This window comes from Limulus polyphemus, unplaced genomic scaffold, assembly GCF_000517525.1.
Source record: "Limulus polyphemus unplaced genomic scaffold, Limulus_polyphemus-2.1.2 Scaffold11, whole genome shotgun sequence".
In the NCBI taxonomy this organism is placed as follows: domain Eukaryota; kingdom Metazoa; phylum Arthropoda; class Merostomata; order Xiphosura; family Limulidae; genus Limulus; species Limulus polyphemus.
In genome coordinates this window covers 1895101-1897894 of record NW_013665621.1, presented here as the reverse complement: position 1 = coordinate 1897894, position 2794 = coordinate 1895101, and the positions used below count along the sequence as shown (strand labels likewise).

The 2794-nt window shown below is 27.9% G+C and overlaps 1 protein-coding gene across 1 annotated transcript in view; it reads left to right on the top strand.

The window, feature by feature from the left end:
* The window catches only part of LOC106478580 (adenylate kinase 9-like), a 59187-nt gene extending 57438 nt beyond the window's left edge, over nucleotides 1-1749 (top strand). Inside the window, exon 28 of the mRNA XM_022382458.1 lies at nucleotides 1415-1749. Within this exon, the coding sequence (XP_022238166.1) occupies nucleotides 1415-1629 (215 nt within the window). The 3' untranslated portion in view covers nucleotides 1630-1749. The remainder of the gene's footprint in view (nucleotides 1-1414) is intronic.
* The last annotated feature ends 1045 nt before the right edge of the window (nucleotides 1750-2794 follow it).

Here is a 2794-nt window from a genome sequence, read left to right as displayed (position 1 = left end):
AATATATATATATATATATATATATATTTCTGAGAAAAGAAATACCTAAAAACAGTATCAATTTGAGATTTTTTTGCGAGAAAGATGCATTGGAGTTTAACAAATTGTGATTTTTTAATACATAGGACAGTCCATTTTTCCATGAATAGATTAATTCGTAATAACAACTTTATAGGTAATTGTTGGGTAAATAAGACCTATTCTTTGACATGGTATATGCAGTTTCATGCATTGTTTGAATCAAGACACTGTTAATAACTTTTTTTAACGATTAAATTAAACTACAGAAACAAATCTCAGCTCTGTCTGATTTAGTCTGAGAAGGTTGTTGCAATGCACCCATCTGCCAAGTCTCATTTGGATTGATGGAAAAATAAGGAAACTACAGGCCAAAATATGTGTTTTTGTAACATTTAATCTACGACCCCTAAAATTGGAATAGGAGCCTAAATAAAAAAATTACAAAAATTGTGATATATAGGAGTAGGTACATGCTCTCCAAGTTTCAAGTTTGGTCTAGAAATAGAAGACTAGTGCACAATTGTAACTGTTGGAAAGAGGAAAAAAAACCATAGGAAATACAATTATCTCTTCCTCCCTATGGGGAAGAAATAAACTACATGAAAGTATACATGTAGATTATAAATGTAGATTTAACCTCAGAAAGTAAAATCCAATAGAATAATAATAAATACTACTTTTAGATGTCCATCTCTCCAAACTGAGTCAGTTTCAGTTTTGTTAGTATTATTTGACTTACTGTTAATATAGTTCAACCATTTCCTTCAGTCATAAAACAAGTTAGGAATATTATCCAGTCATTGTTAGGCACTAGAAGTAAGTTTCTCACTAGGAAATAACCAATAGAAAAGTAGTCAGGCACATAAAACAGGCTTGCACCAAATTAAAACTAATTCTAATAGCAAGCTTTCAATCCTATTCATAGGAAAGTCTTTGATCAACTCAACTGTTTAAGATATTCAAATGATCTGAGAACAATTCTTAAGAGTAAAGCCATCTGTTCTAGTTAGCATTTACATGGTGTAAGTCCAGTTCTTGTGCATCAGTGTACATTTAAATGTTGTTTAAGTTTTACTAATCTGGATTTAAAATATATTCTAGAAAAACTTAACTTGTCATATTAGTATTGTTTCTTTTCTTGTCAAACATATGTGTTAGCCATAGTTCAGCTGTTGTGCTAATACAGTGTTTTTCTGTGAATTAACTTAATTAGGCTTAATAGGCTTCAAGTTGAAAAAAAAATTATACAATTGTACTCAAATGAAGACATGTCTTAGATGTGTATTCTAATTCATTTATGGATTTTTATTCAGTAATTATTATTTTTTTATTGTGACCATACTCACATGGATGAAATTGTTTTCCATTGCTTTTTTGTTTTATTTAATTTCAGCTTCCAATCTCAAACTGTCAGAATTCTCCAGACAGAAGTATAGAAATAAATTACAAGAATTTTGTGATGCTAGCAAGTTAATTCCCACAATCTCAGATAAAATGAGCATTGAGACTCCAATGCCTTGGGAAATACCAGCAGATTTTGAATACAAGTTGGAAACGTTTCTCAAGTTGAGAAATTCAAACTATCGTAATAAATTTTTTGAACTTTAAAAACGGCGTAACTGCTGTTTAAATATTCTTTTCTTATGTTATACATGTAGATGTTCTTAAAAGGCAAAGTTTTTCTTATTTTTGAGAATTTCAACATTTTCAGTCAAATTATATTTTCAGTGTTAGACTTGTGAATTGTAGTTGTTATATATATATATATACATATAAAATAAAAATTATTCTTACGTAATTTTCTGAAAAATTCACTTTATAATCCATTATTTAGTTTCGTATCAGTATGAGATCAATTTTTTTTTGCCTTTTTTCACTGATAATTTAAAGTAATACTCTTATTTTTTCTTACGTGTTATGGTGTTTATGAATATCTGTGAACAGATGTTTCATCCTTGAAAGATTTAAAAGTCACAAGATGTAGATAAACGTTTTCAGAAATGAAATGTTAGACTTAAAATGTAGGTTTAGCAGTCCACATGTATTTGTGAAAAATGCCAACACTTTGAAAGACTATAAAGTAAAAATAAAAGTAACAAGTTGTATAAGGGGTAAAAAAAGAACCATATGTAAGCGCGTCAAAAAGAGTAACAACAACAAAAAGTAAACCAAAGAATAATAAATGTAAACCAAAAATAAATCTGTAAAGAAAAATTATATATACAACAAAAAGGGGATAGTAGTGAAAAATATTATATATATTTATAGTAAAAAATTATATTTTAGTGCCATGGCAAAACTTTTCTTTTGTCATAATTTTTGCAATATTCATTTTATAATCAATTATTATATTTGATCAAATATCCTATTATCATCATAATACTTGTATTATGTTTATGAAAGATGAGACTTTTTTCTGTCATTCACTAATAAATCGAACACAGTAAACTTATTTTTTTCCTATATGTTATGCTATTTATGACTTCTGCTTCTGTGAACTGTTTCTTTACTAACAGACGATAGTAATTTTATTGACAACACTATTTTGAGACAGCTGTCTGTTTATTATTATTTTCTGTATCTTAAAGTAAAGTTTATAAGTTAAAGATGTATGAAAATGAATAGTTTTTTCCCAAACCTTGTGTAATTTTAACAACTAAATTTTCACGTCGAAATAGTGAAATACACATTTCTTTTACAATTTGTATTTGTGATAAACAGTATATCTAAAAAGTCATTACATGGCCCGTTAGCTCAGTTGGTTAGAGCGTCG